General features: G+C 34.9%; 3 protein-coding genes across 5 annotated transcripts; 2 read left to right on the top strand and 1 right to left on the bottom strand.

Moving 5' to 3' along the window:
* Nucleotides 1–606: 606 nt before the first annotated feature.
* LOC120076584 (lysine histidine transporter-like 5) lies at nucleotides 607–2,592 on the top strand. The gene is made up of 6 exons (XM_039030456.1): nucleotides 607–891; nucleotides 1,083–1,875; nucleotides 1,965–2,070; nucleotides 2,147–2,238; nucleotides 2,312–2,380; nucleotides 2,456–2,592. Exons 1-6 carry the CDS (start codon nucleotides 638–640, stop codon nucleotides 2,552–2,554), a joined length of 1,413 nt encoding a protein of 470 aa, XP_038886384.1. The 5' UTR covers nucleotides 607–637; the 3' UTR covers nucleotides 2,555–2,592.
* Nucleotides 2,593–4,643: 2,051 nt separating this feature from the next.
* On the top strand, nucleotides 4,644–16,871 carry LOC120075582. Of its 3 annotated transcripts, none has more exons than XM_039029117.1 (10): nucleotides 4,644–5,031; nucleotides 5,292–5,330; nucleotides 5,993–6,119; nucleotides 6,490–6,551; nucleotides 7,648–7,727; nucleotides 8,678–8,727; nucleotides 12,407–12,476; nucleotides 12,739–12,862; nucleotides 13,386–13,502; nucleotides 13,771–14,424. In XM_039029117.1, the coding sequence occupies exons 1-10, from the start codon at nucleotides 4,720–4,722 to the stop codon at nucleotides 13,834–13,836; spliced, it is 1,047 nt and encodes a 348-aa protein (XP_038885045.1). In that variant the 5' UTR covers nucleotides 4,644–4,719; the 3' UTR covers nucleotides 13,837–14,424. The 3 variants fall into 3 exon arrangements, with proteins under 3 accessions (XP_038885045.1, XP_038885043.1, XP_038885044.1); XM_039029115.1 differs by lacking the exon at nucleotides 13,771–14,424 and adding an exon at nucleotides 16,575–16,871 and having other exon boundaries at nucleotides 4,647–5,031; XM_039029116.1 differs by lacking the exon at nucleotides 13,771–14,424 and adding an exon at nucleotides 16,575–16,871 and having other exon boundaries at nucleotides 4,649–5,031; nucleotides 7,660–7,727.
* A 116-nt stretch (nucleotides 16,872–16,987) lies between these two features.
* On the bottom strand, nucleotides 16,988–22,585 carry LOC120075581 (queuine tRNA-ribosyltransferase accessory subunit 2-like). Its single transcript, XM_039029114.1, has 10 exons — nucleotides 22,328–22,585; nucleotides 21,312–21,486; nucleotides 21,051–21,209; nucleotides 19,972–20,065; nucleotides 19,529–19,599; nucleotides 18,606–18,657; nucleotides 17,930–17,978; nucleotides 17,716–17,853; nucleotides 17,457–17,576; nucleotides 16,988–17,374 (listed from the first exon to the last, which is right to left on the bottom strand). The coding sequence occupies exons 1-10, from the start codon at nucleotides 22,525–22,527 to the stop codon at nucleotides 17,233–17,235; spliced, it is 1,200 nt and encodes a 399-aa protein (XP_038885042.1). The 5' UTR covers nucleotides 22,528–22,585; the 3' UTR covers nucleotides 16,988–17,232.
* Nucleotides 22,586–23,621: the final 1,036 nt, after the last annotated feature.

Below are 23,621 nucleotides of genomic sequence, written 5' to 3'. Positions count from 1 at the left end.
ATTTGATCATAAAATTGACAAAATTGTAAATAAATAATATAGATTATTGTAGAAACAATGGGATTAATTAGCAGATGCAAAAAAAAAAAAAAAAAAAAAAATGTTTTATAAAAGTAAAGCAAAATATAAAATTTGGGTTGCCTTAAGGTCGGCCCCCATTTATGCATGACATCTTATATCATTATGTAATCAGAGAAATTAGGGTTGAAAGAAAAGAGAAACATTTAGGAGAAAAATGATTGTTTATGGTAGAAAAAGATGTGAAGAAAAAAAAGAAAAAAAACGTGAGAGAGATGAGGAAAAGGAATGCATGGTGAAGAAAACTTTTGAAGGACCAACGAGGGAAAAGAGACAATTATCCTTATCTGAGTTCCCAAAGGCTTCGCTTTAGGATCTGAAACATGTGATGATACATATAGATTTGAGATCGTGGAAAATGAGGAATGGTTCAAAAGACCAACGTGATTCTAGGATCTCCAAATCAATGTTTTATCCACTTTCACTCCTTTTGTCTCGCCCACTACACACAAATTAAATACACACACATATTTGTATATATATACACACCCCCATGCCTCAATCTTCCATCACAATTCAACCATCACCATCCTCCTTTCCTCCTTTCCTCAGCTTTAAAATGGAACCAGAGAACAACGACATCGTCCGTGTTGACAATATTGAGCCGGTGGGTTCCACCACTACGCCTACGACCGAGGCCACGACTACGACTGCACCGCCTGAAGAAGACAAGCCCCAATCCCAGCTCAGCAACTGGTTGCCCATCACGGCCTCCAGGAAAGCCAAATGGTGGTACTCCGCTTTTCACAATGTCACCGCCATGGTCGGCGCCGGCGTTCTCGGCCTGCCATTTGCCCTCTCTCAGCTTGGATGGTTTGTTTATTTCCTTTTCTTTATACACTTTTTTTTTTTTTTTTTTAAATTTTTATAAATAATAATATTCTTAACTTTGTCATTTTGTCAAAGTTGAAAGAGTATATTTTTATCATCCTTCATGAAATGATTTAAGTTAATTGAAGTTTGAGGTGTTATTTAATTATAATTATATATATATATATATATAGGGCTCCTGGAGTGACAGCCATTGTGATGTCGTGGATAATCACGTTCTACTCGTTGTGGCAACTGGTGGAGTTGCACGAGGCGGCTCCCGGGCGGCGATTTGACCGTTACCATGAACTTGGGATGTATGCGTTCGGGCCAAAGCTGGGTTATTGGACTATAATGCCTCTTCAACTCACAGTTCAAGTGGCTTCCACCATTGTGTACACAGTCACCGGCGGGAAGTCGTTGAAGAAGTCATTCGACCTTATGTTTCCAGAGGTGTTCAATAAAATCCGACAAACCTACTTCATTCTCTTCTTCACGGCGTTTCAGTTAGTAATGTCCCAAAGCCCCAATTTCAATTCCTTGAAAGGAGTTTCCCTTCTTGCTGCAATCATGTCCTTCGCCTACTCCATGGTAGCTTGCGTTGCATCATTCATCAAAGGAACAGCCGACCACCACATCCACCATGTCACCTATGGGGTTCGATCCCACACCACCGCAAGCCGGACCTTCGATGCCTTGAATGGAATCGGGACGATCGCGTTCGCCTTCGCGGGGCACAGCGTGGCTCTAGAAATACAAGCCACCATTCCTTCAACCGAAGAGACGCCGTCCAAGATCCCCATGTGGCGCGGGGTTTTGGTGGCTTACATCATTGTTGCCATCTGCTACATCTCCGTTTCTGTTTCAGGATATTGGGCCTTTGGGATCGCTGTTGAAGACGACGTTCTTGTTTCTCTGGAGAAGCCTAATTGGCTCATTGCTGCTGCCAACTTCATGGTCTTTCTCCACGTCATTGGAAGCTATCAGGTCAAATACTACAATTTTGTACCTAATTGATTAGGATTGCCTATAACTAATCGTTCAATCACATCCCTTTGCTCTATCCTATACCACAGGTATTTGCAATGCCGGTGTTCGATACCATAGAATCGGCTCTAGTACAAAAGTACGAGTTCAAGCCAAGTCGAACACTGCGACTAATTGCTCGTAGCAGTTATGTTGGTAAGTAATAATAATTTAAAAAAAAAGTAATATGTGTATATAAAAAAGAATTGATTGGAATATTGGCATTGCACAGCGCTAGTAGGATTTGTGGGGATGTGCATTCCATTCTTTGGAGGATTACTTGGATTCTTCGGTGGACTAGTGTTTGCTGCCACCTCATATTTCGTAAGTTTTTATATATATTATTGAAAAAAATAATAATAAAATTGAAAATAACCAAGAATTGAATTGAATAAAGGTGCCTTGCATCATGTGGTTGCTGATCAAACGCCCCAAACCATGGAGCTTCCATTGGATTGCATCTTGGGTAAGTTAGTCGTACTGAGAACCATTGGAAGCTATTTTATTAATTTAATAATATATTTTCATGGTTAATTTGCAGACGGCGACCATCGTTGGATTAGCAATAGCGGTGCTGACCCCAGTTGGTGGACTTCGACAGATTATTCTTTCATTCAAGACCTATGAGATTTTTTCTTAGACCTTTTGCTTTTTGGATTTGATTTTGTTTGTATATATTATTCTAATTTCTTTCCAATGGTTTTTTGTTTGGGAGGGAAATTGCTTAGCTTAGCTCTTTTCCTTGAGTTCCTTTTTTCATTGATTGTTCACTTTGATTTTTCCCCTTTTCAAAGTACGATTCAATTTACAATTCCTTTCTTCTATCTCCTTTTCCATTTCAATTGCTCCAACTTATTTATTTCTTCAAACATACAGGAACATTTAGATATTTAATTTAAAACTAGTACATATTGCGAATGAGTATTGCCTCTAAATTTGTATATCATCCTAAAATAAAAGAATTGGAATCATCCAATATTATTCACGACCATTAAATACCAAGTATTGATTAAACATTATTAATGAATTACTATTCATGCAACAAATTGAATATGCCATTGGTGCGGACTAAATAAATGGTTGAGCATCGGATGCAACAAACCGTGAGTGTGACCATCCAAAAGCCATTGCAAAAAGTAGACTCCTAATCAAATGTCAACCATGAAAATAAATATATGATTCTCATTTGACTCTACTAATATTTAAGTAACGGCATTCTAATTTCATGCTCTTCTTATCTTTACATACTAAAATAAAATAGTATTTTTTTTTATCTATTACAATTTTTGAGTGCACGGCACAAGAGATAGGTACAATCTAACGTCTAATATTTTTTCTTTAAAATTTTTTGTATGATTGATTCTTAGAAAAACGATAAATAGCATCTATTTCCACTTCTGAAAATATACCTACCATCTACATTCTTTCACATGAAAATTATTTTTATTATTTAACTAATTTGCTCTTAAGATCTAAGTTCAACATATTTATTAAACTTGCTAGAATTAAATTTAAAATGAAAATATAAAAAAGTATCTTTGTGCATTCCATCAAATTATTCAATCATAATTTGTTACATATTTGTTTTACTTTTTCTTATATATATGTGTATGTGATGATAGTGAATGATGAGATGAGAATATTAAATGCTAAAAAGTATTTATTGATAAAAAGAGAAAAAAAAGAAATGTTTAAATATTACTTTGGTCCTTATATTTTGGGTTTTAGTTGATTTTGTTTTTTTTACTATTTTGATCTTTGTACTTTGAAAGAGTGACCATCTTGGTTCCTTTATTTTCATTTGCATTTCATTTCTTAAAGATTAAAATGGAGACTTTTTGAAAATTTAAGGACTATAATTAATTGAAGTTGAAAGTATGAGAACCAAAATAAAGATTTTGAAAGTACAGGCACGAGTGTGCATGGATTGAGTTTGATTGGGTTGAAGAAATTTTTAGACCAAATCCAATGGTTCTGATTGTAAATTTTCTTCAACACAAATAACTCTTATTAAAAATGAACCTAAATATGAAATATGTAAAAATTTGATTTAATTATGTTCATATATTGAATTAAGATTAATAACCCAATTTCAGTTTATATAATGAAAATTTTCTTTTCAAAATGCTAAGAAACTATTTTCAAAAGTTATTGGAGAATAAATTATTCAAAAAACAATGCAATTAAATAAAACTAAAATCAATATATGTATAAATAATTGTATTATAAGTAACAAAAAGTATACATTTTAAAGTTAATAATAAGTTTAGATTGGTTTGAGTTATATTAGGACATAACAAATTCAACCCATAAAATTTTCATTTATTTGAACCTATACCCAATTCAGAGGTGATAATCCAATTCAAACCGCATTCAAAGTTGATAATCCAATTCAAACTGCATCAATTTGAGACTCAATTCAGAGTTGATTATCCAATTCAAACTGCATCACTTTGAGACTCAATTCAGAGTTGATTATCCAATTCAAACTGCATCACTTTGAGACTCAATTTAAAGTTGATTATCCAATTCAAACCGCATCACTTTGAGTTGGATTAATTGATTTTTTTCGAATGCTCGAATTTTTTGAACACTCTTAAATACAAAGATAAAAATGAATCAAAGTTGGAAGTGTTTATTTATAGAGGCGAAAATAAACTAAAAACTCAAGTAATACGATTTGAACTAAAAAGAAAAAAAAAACAAAGGAAGTAGAAAAATACTAGTGCTAAAAGAGTACGGCAGTTGAGGTTTGAAGCCAAGCAGGCAAGGTTTCAGTTTGAAGGTTAAGCAATTACAATTAGAATGTCATCGTTTTCTTTCGCTCCCCCATTTTCTCCCTCTCTGCACTGCTCTACAATCGTTCATTCCCAACAGAGCTTCAACCAAGCTGCCACTTCCGTCCTTCTGAATCGGAATCTCTTCCCGATTTCTGCTCATTTTTCTAGCATCTCTTCACGCAGACGCAGGTTTCACGCCAACTCTGTTCGCTTAGGCGCCGAAACTGAAGAACCTCTAACTCAGCATTCGCCCGAAACTAATGCAGTTTCCAGCAATGGAAGCAATCTTTCTACAAGTTTTCTATCTTTTCTCTGCCCCTTGCTCAAGCTTTTCGCTGTGAGTAAATTGTATATGTGTGTGCGCATATAATTTTGCACGTTTATATGATTATCAGTTAGCGTTTCCGTTGAATTTGTCTTGATTACTTAATGTTGATATCCACCGAAAGAGTCCAATAACTGTCGCGTGTTTCTTGTACTCTTCATTCGATTTCTTATAGTCCAGAGAACGGCCTCAAAAATCATTATCTCTCGTTTCCTTTAACTTTACCTCCTCACGTTTATAATCTTCATCTTCATTTTCTTTTTCAATTGTAGGGAGGAGATCCTTCGAGAGAGAGGAATTTCACTTTGGAGGCAATAATTTTTCGCTCTTTATTTAATTCATAACCACCTCTCTGGATTGTTCTCTCTCTCTTTTTTTTTTTTTTTTTTTTTTCCCGCTCAATGCGTTTCTTTAATTTTGTGTTTCATCTTTATTTCTACAATAACTGTTGATATCCTCTTTTTCATAGTTAGTTCTACAGTACTTAATTTATTTCTGGAACATATTTTAGGCTGGTACAGTTCTCGTTATGTTGCTAAGATTATATATTATATCAATGCAAATAAGTAGAACCGACAGTTTTACACACGACTATTCTGTTACTGATTATTACATAATTGCATGTAGACGACAGACTGATATTCACACATAGGATTAACTAGATATAGCCTATCTGCACTGAAATGTTCTTCATTATGTTCTGTAATTGGAATCTCAAGCTTTCCCTAACGCTTTAACCTAGTAACTAATGATACCATTATGTTCTAGCATCAGCGAAACTTTAACCTGGTAACTAATGACATGTTTAGGGTAAAACAAGTATTTATCTGGTCATGCAAATGCTCATATTTTCTCCACCTTTTTATTTGTTGCTACAAGCGTTTGCCTGCTTTTCTCAATCATGAACTCCGAATAGCTTGCAAGTAATCTAGTATCCTTCTATGACATCTCTCATTTTGTTACTAAAGAGCAGGTAGCCACATCTTCCTTATCTACATTGGCAAGGCTTCCATGGGGCTCAAGAACATTGTCGGATAATTCTCACAGCAATAGGAATATTAATTTGGAACCTACGTTGCCTTTGCAACTCTATGAATTTGGTAATGTCTGTTTCTAACTTTGGAGTTATCTTATGTCGGAAGCCCAAATAACATTTTCTTCTTATATCTTGGGGTTTAATATTTATGGAATGCAATGTTGATAGAAAGCAAAGATTATATTGAAATAAAATTTATGTTACTCACTAAGGAGGATGATTTTTATGGAAGGAAGATATCCCGAGTCAAAGTGGCTTATTGAATTAGTTATAAATTATAAGGAATGCAGTTTTGAAATGTACTATCGTGGAATTCTAGAAAGAAGTGTTATAAACTTATGTGCTACTCCAAGTTTTTTCTGGAGATCTTAATCTTAGCTAATGAGCAGCAGTATTTACCAAGTTCTCTTATTTCAAATATTACTTGTCGGCAGAGGCATGCCCCTTTTGCAGGAGGGTTCGAGAGGCCTTGACTGAACTGGATCTTTTAGTGGAGGTATGAAATGAATTTGGCTGACCTTTATACTTTATAGACATCTCTAGTCCATTTTTGACTGTTTTAAAATCGTCCCGATACCTTAAAGAAGATCTATTTCATGCAAATTCAATTGGTTTTGCTTTGATATTAGACTGTTTTCTTAGAATATGGTTTGATATCACGCTTTTACTTCACTTAAATGGATGGAAAAGATGCATAAGAAACTGGTTTTAATTGCTTCTTGTAGCTCAATGATTCAATTATTTCAGTATCAAGTTTCTCTATCACCACTTGTACAACAATCTTTCTGATTTCTTTTACTTCTAAAAGAAGTTGCTTAATTTTTATCACTGATGTTGTATATGCTATGTGTGACCATCTGATGCAATCCAATTTGAGAAGGATAAGTGGCTGCGTGTGCATACTTTCTTATCTAGTTATCTTTCCTGCTTATCAGCTTTATGATGTTCTGTCATATTATTCGACTGAGAATAAAGATTCAGGAAGGTTATGGAAGTTGCATTTTAGTTAGTTTTCTCCATCAGCAGGAACAAATTTTATCTTTTGAGATACTCCATCTTAACTGTCTTACAGCAGGCTTTCCTCCTCTTTCTCTCTCTCCTCTTTTTCTTTTTAAATGTGAAAGCAGCATGATTCAATGCTATTGAAGATATGTTTGCCTGAACTTCCTAGTTAGAATCATTCGCTGGAGTTTCTATAGAGTTATTTATTGATGATCCAGGCTTGTTCCTCCTCTGGTTCTTTGTGGGGTCCTGAGGTCTATTCCTTCTCACTGAGTTACAGTTTGAAGTCCCAAGTCTCTTGTCAAAAGAAATCCCAATTCAAAACTAAATTGGTGGGAGTGAGGTGCTAGCTGACATGTAACAATTTATATATATGTCAGTTGATACCACATCTTTCTAAATTGATATTTGTAAATTTTACTCATTATTAGGTCAAGTTAAGGAAATGATTAGATTTAATTGACTTCAATACTGATCCCTGCAATCTTGTGTCAAACTATCATTTTCTGTTTGCTTTGAATATTAAGTCTACAGTTAATGCCTTGCGTCAAACTATTAGCTCAATGTATTAGCTGCTCAAAACTTACCAGCATATTATGCAGGTTTATCCTTGTCCTAAGGGTTCCATTAGACACCGGAACATAGTTAAGAAATGTGGTGGCAAAGAGCAGTACGTGGTTCTTTCTATTTAGTCCATATTTCAGTTTATTCAAGATCATTTTAAGGTGCCATAAAGAATGAATGAATTCTGATAAAAGGTATGTTAAAATGTCTAACATAAAAGTTAACCAGTTGTCTATTTCTTTTCCGACCTACTAATGTAGAGTTTCAAATGAACTACCTTGAATCAGTCGAAGGATAACTTGTAAGCCCAAATGCCTTTGAAATCACGAGTTTAAATTATAGTAGCCTCTGAGTCCCTACTGTTGAGTTCACCGGTTCAGCAATGCTGTGAGTTCTTTAATGTTGAGCATTGCATGGTGCAGCAATTGTCCATTTTGACTAGTTCATGTGTTGTTGGTTTTGACACTTAGGCCTTTTGTTTTTTGAGAATCTAGATAATTTGAATCTTTGAATGCCCGCAATAGATTTACTCCAAAATAGATTCATATGATCAAAGAGAAAGCTAAGTTCAGTGATTTGTTTCATTTAAATGCTGGGAAGATCATAGAGCAGCTACGAATGTGCACAATTTCAATAGGCAGGTGGAAATTTTTTGGAGCATGTACTCAAGGCCGTGATTTAGGAGATCCAGTTAGAATGACAAAGATGAATTTATAAGGTGGAAATTGGACAAGGAATGCAATGAAATTGCTTGTAGCTAATTTTTTTTTTTTTTTTTTTTGGCTTATGCTATTGCTTTTGCAATTATACACATTTTAATAAGAAGAAATGGTTCCATTCTTCCACTTTATTTACCGATCTTAACCAACAAAATATACATTTTGTAATTAACGCTTCTTGAATCAGCTTTTTTAGTTCCTTCAATTGTGTAGGAGGCATGGTTTTATTCTGCGACTTTATTTAGGATTTTAACCAACCATAAAATATCATAAGAAGTGATGATATGCTTTTATTTTTTTTAACATATTTATTCTCAAGTAAAACTTGTAAATGCAGGTTTCCTTTTCTTATTGATCCAAATACCAATACTTCACTGTATGAAAGTGGTAAGTGATTAAGCTTTTGATTGTTACAATATCCACTCGACTTTTCAAATGCTTTAATTCTCATTTTTGGTTGTAATCGTTCTTGTTTTTCATGTATGTTATAGTGTATGTCAACTCATCCATTTTGAATTCTGAGTCCCAAATTTTAACAATGGGGTTATCGTTAATTTCCTTGCTAAAGTATGGAAAGTTGCCATCATATCCATTTTTATCCATTGATCAGTTTTCTTGCGAGTACCCAGTGCTATCAGATACTAATATCAACTTCTTATATTCCATGGAGTATGTGTGATTTGTGAATGGAGCGGACCCTTAAATCACTGATTGATCTAAAAGTTTAAATTAGCTGAGGAAAATTAATAATATATTATCTAACACTCTCTTTCACTTCTAGAAGATCTATCATCTAACTAGTGGAAATCAATATTAATTAGAGAGGAAATAACATTGCATGGGTTTGTATACAAGATCTTTTAAACCACCTACTTTGATACCATCTTAAATTTGAAGGATTAAAACATTATTTCTATTGAATATGTGCAATTTAGGTCTTCTTATATAGAAGCTCTTTTTTTTTTTTTTTTTTTTTTTTAAAGGAAACGAATCATTATATTATAAATTAGAGAAATGAGCTAAAGCCCATAGTACAAGAGGGTTATACAATGAGCAAAGCAAAGCAAATACTAAGACTTTAGGATTAGGAGGTGCACCCGGGCATCTCAACTAGGTTGACACCCCCTTAGCGCCCTCATCACATCCAATAGAACCAAAAAAGAGAAAAGAACACTAAAGAGAAAACAAAGTGAGGGACAAATCCAAGAAACCAAGCGGGGGGGGTGTTGTAATTAGAGAAGACTAAATGTACTAGAATAAGAAGAAACAAACATCCAAAAAGACTGACTGCTATCCACTAGAGGGAGTGGAAATGATAGCTTCCCAATTGAGGTTGAAGTCCATTAGGCTATAAGCATTGAACGGTTTGGAGAGGATGCTCTAAGAAGAAGCTTGACGGCTGGCAGAATCGAGGCGATCTTGACACCCAAGAGCTTTATTGTGGAAAATCCTTTGATTCCTTTCAAACCATAAGTCTGCCAAGAGAGCTTTTACTGCATTACACCAAAGAAGACGGCTAGGATTATGGAGATTTATACCAGCAAGAAGTTGCAGCACATTGCCTTTAAAGTCGTTGCACAAAACCCATGACAGGTTGGAGAAGCACAGCAGTTTTTCCCAGCACCAAACTGAATAGGGGCAAGTAAAGAAGAGGTGAAGGGAGTCTTCGCTATGGTGGAGGCAAAACAAGCAGATTGAGGGAGAGAGGGAGATATAGGAGAAGCTCTTACAAATATGGAAAGAATAAAAGGCAATAATGGGAAAATATTTTGACAATATTTAGACACAAATATTCAGAAATAATACATATTCCAACACTAAGCTTCCAAAGAAAAACCTTTGGAAGTGTACTTCTTGAGATAAAACCCTTTCCAGATTGCTGCAAATAAGGATGTATTAACATGGCCTTGTGGATTCACAAAACAATCATAAAGCTCAATGAAATTTTTAGATAAATCTAAGAACCAATTCCATGAATCATTCACGTCAGTTAAAGAAGTAGATTGTAAAAGATGGGAAAGATAGACCCATTCCATAATCTCATCATCCTTAGGAGTCTAAGACCCAGAACCCCCAGATTCTGTTTTGGAAATTCCAAATATCAGCCACAGTTGCATTGGTATGATTGGAAAGCCTGTAGAGCGTTGGATTCATGGTAGCCAAGTCATTGTCATACCCATACATCATGCCAAAAGGAGAGAAAATTGCCATTGCCTCATACTCTTCGAATATGTGATTTTACCAAATATTGTTTCGTGCTGAGATGCACCTCCAAGAAGCCCTGAAAGAGCCTACAACAGAAGACGATTGGCCAATGTTGATTAACTGCCAAGTTGTAGTACTTCGCTGTTATAATATTCTGCCTTCCTCACAAAAAAAAATCTCCAAATCCATTTGATAATAGAGCCTTAGTTTGCTATTTGAGCCTTGAGGTTTCCGATGCCTAATCTACCCAAGGTGGGGGGGGCGGGGGGGGGGGGGGGAAAGAATGCGAGGGCATGCAAAAAGCCAACCCCACAACGGATGCCCCCTTAAAGGAAGCTATAACAAAATAACATCTAAAGAGTAATTACAAAAGATCTTCAAAATCGAAACTCAAAAGAAACATGATATCTAACATCTGGCCAAACTTCCCTAGACTTCCTCTCCAACCCTCTAAACACTCTATTTGTCAGCTCGTCCAGAGGTCCCAAAATAGAACACACCCCAACAAACCATAAAAATCCTCCCTTATCACAAAAATGCGGGGGGGGGGAGCTACATTAGTTCTCCCCTCTGACTTCCACCTATGTGGCTGTGCGGCTCCCGCGAAGCGAATGAAAGGAAGCTGGCGGAGAAAGCTCGACGCCGGCGGCTTATGGCATAAGAGTATTTTATAACAACGGAAAAAGGGGGAGAACTCTCCAATCGACTCATTGATGTCCCTGTACGGAGCAAGGGAAAAGCCAAAAGTTTGAAAGAACAGTTTCCTAACAGAATTCACAAACTCACCTCTCCAAAGAATGTGATCCAAGTCTTCTACTGCCTTCCGACAGATAATACAACGAAACGAGCCAACTAATGAGGACAACTTCCTCACAAGCCGATCCAAAGTGTTAACACGACCATGTAACATTTGCCAAGTGTAAAATTTCTCACTAGACGTTGAGTTTTGTCCCAACTAACATTGTGCATTCCTCCATCTTCTTTAGCTCCTTCCCAAAGAAGAACCCCAAGGATCTTTTCAATTGATTTTGCAATTTTGGCAGGCAATAAAGATAGAATATAAATAGGCATATTACAAAGAGTTAAGGAGTACAAGCACATTGGTTTGGTTAGTGTATTCATATATGGCATGTGTTGGATATTTGGACACTCCATCGAACATTCATTAGTGTAATAGATGTATTAGACACTAGTTCTACAAAATTGAAGTAGGATCCAATTTTTGTTAGGACATGCATTAAACACTCGTTAAGCATACTAAATAGACACATGTATGACAAAAATTTGAAAGCAATATACATCAAACTAATTATTAAAGCATATAGATGCATGAATTCATTGACTTTGAATTTTCTTGTATAAAAATTATATCTATTTAAAAAATGTATATTTTAATAAACATCTTTGTCGTGTCCGTATCCTAGATTTTTTAAAAAAATGCATGTTGACGTGTCCGTATGACAATATAAGTTTAATCCAAGCCAAGTGTGAATGCTGATTATTCAAATTTTAGGACTGCACTTTATAGTACTCTACATTTTTTGTTAGCCCAGATCATTGAATGATCGCCACTTGCAATGGTAGCTGTTCCTGACATCACTCTAATAAATCTCAAAATGAGTTAAAAATGGTGGAAAATGGAGACTTTAAGTTCCATGAATAAGAAAAGTGAAGCAAACTGGACCGTGACTTGAGCAATATGCCGGTCGGAAACCATTAAACATCATGGATAATATTTGTTTAGATAGTTTAGCTTTCAAAATATTCTTGCGTTTGTCTTCTTATCTTTCACTTTTCTTGGACAGCTTCTGTGCTATTTGATTATTCTATAACATGCATGGTTTCTATTTTATGCTTGTAGGTGATATCGTGAAATACCTCTTTCGCCAGTATGGAAATGGTAGAAACCCCTCAACGGGGCTTTTAGGAAGGTAACTGGACCCCTTACAGCATTCTTTCCTCTCTCTCTCGCATTGAAATGAATCAAACGTTTCCCAGCTGAAAGAGATTTCTATGTGGCTATTTTTAGCTTTGAAAAGAAACAGTGTCGTAAGCCCATGTTGGTTTTCACTATCTTTAACATGCATGGAAAGAAACGATTTTCCAATATCACGGATGTTGTGTGCGGTCGTTTAATATGGAAACCCATGTTGGCTCTTTTAATTTCGTGATCTAAATATTTGTGTTATGTAGTACATTGTTTACGGGGTGGATGCCAACAGTTCTTAGGGCTGGCAGAGGAATGACATTGTGGGAAAAGACCTCGACAGATCCACCGCCGAAAAAGCTGGAACTTTTCTCATACGAAAACAATCTGGTAGGCTGATGAGATATCCTCTTTATATTGCATACCGTGTTTATCTCACCTTTTCAATTTCATCTATAACCTCCACATATTTACTGTAGCTACGATTCATTATTGTAATGTTAAAGTTTAGGCTGCGGAGATAACCCGTCATCAGCATCTAAATTACTCTGTTTTGTTCTTCTTTTCTGTTGGTGGTCTCTTATTGGTAGAATTAGTGTCCATTAGGTTGGAAGTTTGCAACTATATAGTAGTTGGCTTGGGTTAGTACTCTATTCATACCCCCTGAATATGCTGAGTATCAAGGTAAGTGGCACAATACCTTCCATTCTCAAACTGCAGGATTGGATTGCACTATCTGTATATATTACCTTTTCCAACCTTATTATACTCTCTGGTTATATCTTGGTCGAAGAATGTCAATGGATCAACGAATGCTGACATATATTTAAGAGTATAAACTCTAGTATCATAGTATTTTGTTATACTTAAGTTTGATGTATTGAGGTAAAATAAATATTGCTAAACTTTGCAGTATGCTCGAATTGTGCGCGAGGCATTATGTGAGTTGGAGCTTCCTTACATCCTTCATAACGTGGGAGAAGGATCTCTACGGTCAAAGTTACTTCTTGACGTTTCCGGATCAAAAGAGGTTCGCTACTGACTACATAACTCACTTTACTATTTACTATGATAATTATGATTTTCGTCTGGATGAATTTCTGCATGCTCTTAAGGCCATTTTATTCACCTCGTTATTTAGAATTTTAGAGTCGAATCGATACCTTCCCTTTATATATATGGAAAATTGCGTGGATAAGGAGAGGATTAGTGTATGTGACTCGCATTCCTAATTGGCCTAGAATTAGAGCATGTGTACGTGCCTATGTACCTGATGTGAAGGTAATATTCTTTCCCAGGTGTTGTCAAAATTGAATGAATGTCGACCTCATGAAGGTGGTTATATTCTTTCCTACGTGCTCTGAATTAAAAATGGAGTTGAGAAACAGATCGATCCCATCTCAGAATTGGAATTGAGATTAACCCAACTTCAAATAGTCTATGAAACTATTCCCTAGTGGGTGTTTCATTCACCTCTTCATTGAGAACCATCCCGTTTCCATATCTTTGAAAAACCTCAACTTGAAAATAGTCTTGGAACTTACCACCAAAACAAAAATTCAAATTAAAGTATTCCAGCTTCCTCCTTGTACCCTGTTCCAATTTTATCAAGCTTCTTAAGAGACCTTTCCTTCCGAATATCTAAGTTATATAGTCCCATCGAACTCTTAACATTTTATTCAGCTAAATGATTAAAATATTGAGATTTGTATCAATTTAAATTTTAAACTTTGGGGCTTCTTCAGAGAAGATTACGGAAGTCCGGCTAATCCTCATTTCCAAAAAGCATCACTCCTATTCAGGTTGTATCAATTTAAACCCTAAACTTTGATAAGTGTATCAATTTAAACCCTCTATTATGTTTTATTTAGATAAACATCGTGTAAGATTTGTAATTTTATCAATTAAATCTTTAAACTTACACAAGGGAGTCAATTTAGACTCTCAATTAACATTTATTTGAAAATTGTCCAATCAAATTATAATAATCAATTTGTTAAATGAACATTTATAGAAGTCTACACAAGTATAAGAATTTGTGCATTGACAATTTTTAAATATAATCCTAATGCAGGTTCTAAATCGGTTTACTTATAACAATTTATAAGTTTAGACTGAATCTAAAAGAGTGTGCAAATTGATACACTTAATAATTTAGGGTTTAAACTAATACAACTCTCAAAGTTCAAGGTTTAAATTGATACAACCGCTAAAATTCAAGGTACAAATTGATATTTGCTTTAAATATTTGTCAAATACATATGTAAATAAGAGCATTCGACATCAATATCATAGTTTAATATATCTATGATATCTCAAATATTATCCATAATATATATATATATATAGTTAATTAGTCACAAATACAAATATATAATATTAATAATAAGGTCTATAACTTTCAGAAGGTAAGAAATTATACCCGTGTGGTAACCATTTCTTTTTATGTTTTTGGTTTTTGAAAATTTAGTCTCTCTCTTCATTTCTTAGAATGATTTGCATATTTCTTAAGTACAATGATTGTATCAGCTCAATCTATCCAATGAAAAAAATTTAGCACTACCATATTATCATATCATTTCATTCATTATTTGACATGTCATTTAATGGTATATTTAATTTATTATTTATTTATTTTGTAGACTTCACCTCTATTATTGCCCTTTTGGCAAACCCTATAGACGCAATTAATACTCTCTCCATATTCCCATTTCTACTCATTTTTTCTTCTCGATTTTTGCTCATTAAAAGCCTCCATTTATTTTGTTTTCCAACTTGTTTTCTTTGACAACGTTCTTCCAGTCATGCAACCAATTGCCTTTTTTTTCTTCCAGTAGAAATCACAGCCAACTACCTATTAATAACCTTCCCCATTTTTTTTTTTTTTTTTTATGGGTTCATATTTTACCTTCCTCTTCTTTCAACGATTTGTATTTGATCGTCACTTCTGTCTTTCTCATTCATCTTTCTTAATCGGTTAATTGTACGAGTTCCTCCCTAAACATATAGTACCAGTGGTGAATTTATGAAAAATTGAGATTGCCTGGTCATAAAATTCACACGGAGAGAATATTTGTCATGAATATTTGTCATTCAAGAAACATGATTTTTTTCATACATCCCATTAGAAAAAACATAACAATAAATGCCTCCAATTGAAATTAAAGTTTAACTTTATTTTATAACCATTTGATTTTTAGTTTTTGAAAATTAAGGATATAAACACTACTTCCCCCATATTTTATAGTTCACTTTCTACTGATATTTTGTTTCAAGAAAACAAATCTGTTTTTAAAAACTAATTCAAAAAGCTTGTTTTTATTGTGGATAAAGAGGAAGAAAAGAACGAATGTTTTTATAGTGATTTGGAAATATCACTCTACTTTCCAAATACTCTTATCGTAAAAAAATGATGTCAAGCGGATCCAAAGAAGCCCAAAGAATCAAACAAAGAATTCATGAATGTCATGAAGCAAGCCAAGATCAATGGAGGGGCATCCAGTCAAGTACCCACATTCCGATTCCCAACCATGGATGAGTCTCCACAATTGTCTTATGGGTTAAAAGCCAAACCGATTGATCGTTTTTTGTTCATAGGTTCAAGGGTCAACTTCCAACTGATCTTCTTGCAAGTTCAGGATCTAAATTATTCCAATTATTTTTGCAAGTTCAAAATCAAACTGCTACACTAAAAAACTACCGAGCAGAACATTTTCTCAAAAGAAAAAGTAGCCTTCTATTTCCAACCATTGAACGCCACCTAAACTATGTGAAAAACAAAGACGTATATCCCAGACCAAAATCCTAAACTAAGTTCCATAGAAGCCTCCCGTTTAGAATCCATTTCCACCCATGAGAGAGAATGGAAAAGGAAGCGAGCGGTGAAATGTGTTTCTTCTTTATTCACGTTGTTTTTCTTTCTTTTTTAATGAGGTTTACACGAGACTGATCATATTCAAATCAATCTAGAGGGATCAATCAATGTAATCCTTTCCATCGGATTTTCTTGTTAAATCTTACATTGTATGACTTACGTGCTATATTTATTTCAATAGTTTATACATGGTTCTCATTAACTTTTACCTCCCTTGTCTAATATCAGGTACCCTACTTTATCGATCCCAATACTGGTTTTAAGACGGGCAACTACAAGCAGATTTTAACTCATATATTCCAGACCTATTCTACAGCTACTCTGTAGATTTGTTTTATAATAACAGTAAATGTCATGCCTGTGCAAGATAAATCTTTGATCATAGGATATGTTCATATCAATCAAGATGGATAGATCAATGTATGGGGATTTCCATTGGATTTTCTTGTTAACCGTACGTTGTATAATTTATGTGCTATATTGTTTCAAAACTTTATACATAATGCTCATTGACTATTACTTTCCTAGCCTGTGCCACTAATTATCCAAATCATAAATACCAGGTATCCTACTTTATGGATCCCAACAGTGGTATCATGAATGGCAAGTACATGAAGACTTCATCTCATATATTCCAAACATATTATGAAGCTACTTTTTAGTTTTGGTTTACGATAACATTAAATGTCTTACCTGTGAAGCAATGCAACCTAAGTTAAACATGCTTTTAAAGTAGTTAGGTATTTTTGTGCAAGAGAACCGCACACATGTCCTTTCTTTAATAAGCTAAGGTACACACTTGTTAATATTATGGATCGATTCATAGCATAATTTAATGAAATATTATATTCTTTTCAAGTATGAAATAACTTGTTTGATGAGCTCGTCAGCAGCTGAGTGCTGATGTTGGCAAGGCTAGATGATTACGCCTCACCTCAACAAATGTCTGATGAAATTGCTTAAATTTGCCTGCCTTGATTGCTTCTCGGATTGATCGAAAGAATCCTAAATAGTGATGAGTATTATGTCTGCAATGTAGTGAGAATAATAACTGTGAGAATCAAAATTGAGATGACCAAGTAAACAATTCAAGTTGTGAAACGTTCTTACAACTCCAGCAGTATCTGAGCCAGCATTTCATGGACATTCAGTAAGTGATTTATATAAGCCTTCGTATGATTCAGGCAAGTATAGCAATTACACCCCTCAAGAATTGGAGATGTATCTTTCCTGACAAAAGAAATAAATCATTTTTGGCAAATACATACAGAATGCAAATTAGGATCCATGAGTAAAATAATAAAAAGGATTAAATATTGGCAAATCAATACTCAAGCAATAATAGAGATCTGAAGTATTGAAAACTTACCGATAAAGTGTTGCTCTTAGGTTAATCTTTGTCATATCACATGCTTTATCTTTCAGGTGCGCGGCAGGTTGTTTCTCCACAATTCCATTAAGTGGGAAGGTGAGAGCAAAGCCTCCAAGGGTTAAATGATATATGTACCTGCAACACAGTAATGGAACTATTTATAGAGATACAATCATAGAAAAATAAACTACATTCAAAATGATTAACATACGCAGAGTCAAAGAGATCGACTCCCGTGGCAATGCCCTGCAAGATCTCCTCTGCAAGATCAAATTAAACATATATATAAATAAATTAAAGTTTGATGCAAGAACCTAACGTAAAATAGAAACCTTTGGATTCATCCCAGGATGGGGACACACCAAGATTCTATGACCGGTTAATCCTATAATTTGTCACAGGACAAAAACCTAATTGTGTTGTATAGTATGTGATTATGTTATCGAGCTTATAATTGATTTGATGTGTATTTTACAATAATGATATTCATGGTATCAATAACTATAGGAACTCAAACTACACAGTTTTGAAACCTTTAAAGTTACAACTATAAATTTATATATATTAACAATAATGACATTTAGTTAATTTGACAAATGCGCTCTTCCTGGTAGCCAGAGAACAGAAAACTCAAACTATAATTACAGAGAGGATCATCAAGTTTGCATTAAGAGTGAAAAAAATGATTAAACCTAAAATTCTTAGTCAACTACAAAAATTTAGGCCTACTAAAACCAAAAACCAAGATCACTTAAACGTCTAGGTTTCATTAAAATACTAAAAATATATATTTTCAGCTTCCATAGGCCGGACACAGAAATCCAACCAAAAGTCAAAACAAGATGTATTGGTCAAGCAGCTCAACCTAAGAGATTGAAAAACTATACCTGGAAGTCCAAGCCCACAGATCATACGTGGCATTTCCTCTGGTAAAACATCCTGTGCAAGTAATGAAAGAATTACAAGAAGTACATTTCCTTTTCAGAACAAAAAAGTTCGATTTGGTTTATTATACTTTGCTAAAAGGAACTAAATGGCAGAAAAATGTATAATAAAAGTGGAGGCAAGGCAATTGGATAGAGCTACTTAGAACACAGAAAAAAAAAAAAAAAAAGAAGAAAAAACCCTCAAAAACAAGACCAAGCTCCAACAAATTGTTGACAAAGGAAATGGAAACTGAAGGAAAATGACGCAGAGACAGAGAGAGAAGCAAAGGGATACGGAAGTAAAATGTAGATCACAGCACAGTTGCTTTTTTTTTTTTTTTTTTTTTTTATGGAATAAATAATCATCAAGGACTGTGAACGTAAAGAGAATAGTAAAGACCTCAAAGATCAAGATCAAGCTCCAACAAATTGTTAACAGAGAGACTACACAAACAAATCTAACTTGCTACTATTAAGTGTAAGGGACCTAGTTAGAGTTATATGAGGTTATTAATAAGAATATTAAAAGGGGCATATTAGTAATTAGATTGTAAGTTTGTTAGAGATTTTAGATTTAAATAGAGGAAGTGAGTTGAGAGGAGGAGGGGTGTGAAGAATTTGGTAGGCATTTTCTTGTAAGAAATTTGGAGAGAGTGGCCCTCTCGAAAGGCTATAGTATATTGTAATTTCTTCATTGATATTACAATATAATTCTATCTTTTTGTTTGTTTGTTTTTGTGTTCTTGAGTTCTCTTGTTAGGAGGTATCCTAACATTAAGCTTCAAAGTTCAACTCATAAATTAGTACACATACAAACATCCACATTCTTAGTTGGTGCAAGAAAAGGATGGCAATACCTAATAACAGTAGAGCCAAATCCTTACCGTAACAGCATCAAGAAGGGCAGGACGTTCCTCCATGCTTTCTCCAGACCCAAAACCTCCAATCCAGTAACCTACCAAAAATTGTTTGTTCGAACTGAGAAATTAGAAGAAGCTAAAAGCTAAGATAGAAATGATAAATTTAACTGAACCAAATACATAGGGAAAACAATCATTCCTTGCATACTAGATAGGACCAAGGATGTTATAAAAAGAAAACATGAGGAATGTAAATCTTGATATTCTGTTCAAAATTTTATTGGTTATGCTAATAATTTGAATGTCTTAAGAAACATGATACAAACTGACTATAAGAACATTGGTAGTCTAGAGAAGTTCTGCTAGAGCTAGAAATTGACATCACTCAAAAACTAGTTTTCCAAGTATGGATTCTTGAACTTATTAACATTATTTCACCTTAAATATGAAAAAACATGCAAATGAACCTGATACATTACGCTTAACCACCTCCACAGCACATCTTTGGCGTTCTTCTATATCATTGCCACCAACAATTGCTCCAAAAACAGCTCCACCTGTCTTCATTATAATAATAAGTTGCTTGTTCCTTATCACTCATGACATGATTAGGAAAAGAAAAATATAAAAAGGACCAAATACAATCACTTGATCATGAGTCATGACAGCATTCCCATATTGCCTTTGCATCAATGAGTTTTGAACACATCGATCATAGGACTCTTATCAGAAACCTAGGTGGAAAAGCTAATAAAATACTAAAAGCTACTAAAATCACAAAATAAATAAATGAATGAATCTGCTTGAATTAGAAGCCATCGGGATAAGGAAAATGTAGGTTTCATCTGTGCATTTGTTAACAACCACTTCTGAAATACTATGGGAAACTACAATCGAATCAGGTTTTTCAAGATGCTCCATCCTTTTCTCAAAACTTCACCCATAGGCTCATCTAGTACAGAAGACTTTAGGCACCCTAACCCTTTAACATTTGAGAATCTACTCCTAAAAATATAAATAAAGCCTGTCCATCCAACCACTCCAGATTTTGGAAAATCTCTGATGGTCACCTAACATTACCAGGTTTCAAAAAAATTCACAACTTTTCACCATTTCCTCATTTGGATAGAATTATGTCATTTCTACCAATCTAAAAGGGGCCAGAATTTTTGTTTCCCTCCTTTAAGCAGCTTGCTTTGGAAATTTTAGCCAACATTCTAGGCTCCATGATGTTTCCCCTATCTAATCATTATTATGCTATAAAATTCCATGTAGGATTGCACAAGCATAATTTTAGTTATAAGTATAATTTCTAATCAGCTGTTTTTCCCAACTTATTTTCTCTCTTTGAGCCTAGCCACGTGTTGTGTTTAAAACACACAGCACACTAGGAAAGAGCAATTATATACTGCTTATCCAAATGCTTATAAATGGTGCCCATTGACTGACATTTCTCAACATTAGGCATCTAGATCTAGCAGAGTTTAAAACCAGACAAGATGTTGATACAACTAATATCATAAAGGGAACATTCTAGAGTTCTTACTGAGTTCAAAGTGATGCATTCATCCAACCATTTCACTGTCCGATCCACTGATGTTTTATTCCTTTTATCTGAAACCCATGATGGCACTTCATCAGCCAAGGATGCCCAAATGTCTGGTTTCATGGATGAAATCATTTCAATGTACTCAACAGGTCTAATCTACAATTACAAAGAGAACTTAGAATATTTTTTTTTTCCAAACTACATTATAAAGGAAGGGATAGCAAAAGTTGATATGAAAAAGAGACGAGATTCCATTACCAAACGACGACCGCAAGTAGTCTCAAAAGATGCTCCAAATTTATTTGTCGCATCACATTCTGGAAGGCACTGAACAGAATCCCTTGCTACAGCGACAAATCCATATTCATGTAAACCAAGTAAATGTTGGAGCCCTCCAATCCTTGATATTGTTTTCGATGAAGGACCTTCCAAGCTAATATTTAAATGGCCAAATAGTCGATGTGACAAACAACAAAGCACTATCAATTAAGAAAAACAATTTTCATGTCATAACTGAAACATTAAGATGGAATGAATATAACTTATTGTTTCTTGACTACAAAGTGAAGGACCACCGATTTTTTATACAAGATGGTATGAATAATGAAAATCGTATCCGAGACAAGGAAGCTATAACAAGAGCACAAGTGTTTAAAGAAAAACAGACATCAACATCGAGAAACAACTTTCAGAATCAATTTATGTACCAACTACCAGTAAAAAAATTGGACTCAATTTATACTTCTAAACAGAACCAAATTTTCGTCACAAGTCATATAGAGTTAAAAATTTATTTACGTACGGAAGCTGAATCAAGGACCAAAGACAGATAAAAAAAATGGATTCCAAAAATTACTTGACTGCTGTTCGCGCATACAAAGGATTATAAGAAAAATCCATAGATAAACTATCTCCGAAGAGTCTAGTTATCATTTGAACTTCCATGATAACACGCTCTGCATCCGCCGCCACTCTGCCATACAAAAGCGTCCTTTCCTACACGGCTACACATAGTACTATGAGTGGCAACCGCCACGACATATTCCTCTAGAAAATTTCAAAAGGCACCACACGATTTTACTAAGTATGAACACCTCATCTCATGCTTTAGCCCGTCGTATTCTCATAATTCTAGAATAGTTTTCTAGTCGTGGAATCGTCCTCGAATAAATAAAAAGAAAATCCATGTAACAAAGTAGAGCGAGGCGCTCCAATTTAGAAACAGAATGAACACGAGTGGAGCTGAAGGAATATGGATACTGCAGAATACTTACAAGTGAAGAGGACTAAATTGGAGGAGGTGAGAATCAGGGGAAGGAAGAGAGGGAAGAAGATCAGGAGAGATGAAATTAGGCAGTCCTTTGCGAGTAGAGAGAAGTAACGCAGGAGTTTCAATGGCGTTAGGGCAGTTGCCGAGCTGCAGAAATCCGGTGCGCGCCTTGCCGTTGCTCCATGCCTTCACAGCGAATTTCATTATTTCTCTAAACTGACAAAGATGTTGTGGCGCTCAATTCTTTTTGAAATATTGGACGCATTTTTTATATAGATACCAATTCAACCCTAGCCGCCTACGCTTTCTCTTAAACCATTTTTAGAATTTAGTTTCTCTTCAACCATTTTAGGAAATTTGGACAGATGACCTAAAATCTGAGTCCATAATGTCAAATGATCTTTTTTCTTTCGAAAAAAAATGTCAACTGACCCTCTGTTGGCATCATCACGGTATGATATTATAAAATGGTCATTCCTTTTGTCTCCCATACGATATCTCTCCCTCTCTTCAAACGTAATGGTCATCCCAGAAGGTGTTGCTCGAAATTACCGTGTGGAAGTGTCGCTCAATCTCGCTTTGCAAAATCATCGTCCATCTGCTACCACAATCGAAGTTCTTGGGTAAGTGAATTTAAACTTTGTCGTGCATGTTGTGTTGTGTCAGTTTAGGTTTCAATGGGTTGGAATCGACCGACACGTTTTGTGGGTTTTGGGGTTAAGTAATCGACCACGTCTGTTTTATTTTGGGTTTCAATGTGTTCTGCATGGATTAAGGACGAAGAAGATATAGTGAGAGCGAGTTTTGCTAGAGCGATACAGACGAGAGCAAGATTAGCGAGATGGACACTAAGGAGAGCTAGAGTAGCAAGAGCGAAATGGGGGAGAGTATAATAGGTGAGAGCGATATATGTAAGAGCGAGACAAGCTAGAGTGAGATCGACAAAAGAATAATAAGCTAGAGCGAGACAAACGAGAACAACTATAGCAAGACTTTAACAATATGTGTACTTACTGTTTTGTTTTTTTTTTAAAGAACCTGATAACTGATAGATTGAATGTTCATATCATGCAGGAGTAATTTAAGATGTCAAAAGCTTTAAAAATACGTGAAATTGATAGGTTTTCTAGGCAAATAATGAGTCTGGCCCACATTGCGAATGTCAACAAGATTGTGAAGGAAAAGCTTACCAGATGACAGTTAGAGATGGTCAAAAGAACAATTTTTGGGTGATTTTTACACATTGACTATTGTGTTTTATGTCCTAAAACTCGTGATTTGTAAACAATAAACTTATT

The sequence above is a fragment of the Benincasa hispida genome, chromosome 4 (genome assembly GCF_009727055.1).
Source record: "Benincasa hispida cultivar B227 chromosome 4, ASM972705v1, whole genome shotgun sequence".
In the NCBI taxonomy this organism is placed as follows: domain Eukaryota; kingdom Viridiplantae; phylum Streptophyta; class Magnoliopsida; order Cucurbitales; family Cucurbitaceae; genus Benincasa; species Benincasa hispida.
The sequence above is the reverse complement of the archived record's forward strand: the minus strand, read 5'-3'. Positions and strand labels throughout refer to the sequence as shown.